Raw genomic sequence first — 257 nt, forward strand, 5'->3', positions numbered from 1 at the left:
TTTGTTGCTGCTGCTGCTTTTGTTGCTGCTGCTGCAGCTGCAGCGACGCTCTGCTTCTGCTTGCTCGCATGCACTTGGGGAAGCAACGAACGGCGAGCTCAGAAGTGCTGCAGCAAAAGTGTGGTGCTGCTGCTGCAGTGTATATACACCGCGCGTTGTAAGCTGCTGCTGCTGCTGCTGCTGCTGTTGCTGCTGCTGCTGTTGCTGCTACAGTTGCTGTTGCTGCTGCAGCTGATGGATTGCTGCTGCTGTCTCGT

General features: G+C 56.4%; 1 protein-coding gene across 1 annotated transcript in view; it reads right to left on the reverse strand.

Moving 5' to 3' along the window:
- The window catches only part of EMH_0008420 (uncharacterized protein), a gene marked incomplete at both ends in the record, with an annotated part of 4978 nt that overhangs the window by 1384 nt on the left and 3337 nt on the right, over nucleotides 1-257 (reverse strand). Inside the window, one exon of the mRNA XM_013498349.1 lies at nucleotides 150-255. Coding sequence (XP_013353803.1) covers nucleotides 150-255 — 106 coding nt within the window. The remainder of the gene's footprint in view (nucleotides 1-149; nucleotides 256-257) is intronic.

This window comes from Eimeria mitis, genomic scaffold (genome assembly GCF_000499745.2).
Source record: "Eimeria mitis Houghton genomic scaffold, Emh_scaff336, whole genome shotgun sequence".
Lineage (NCBI taxonomy): Eukaryota > Apicomplexa > Conoidasida > Eucoccidiorida > Eimeriidae > Eimeria > Eimeria mitis.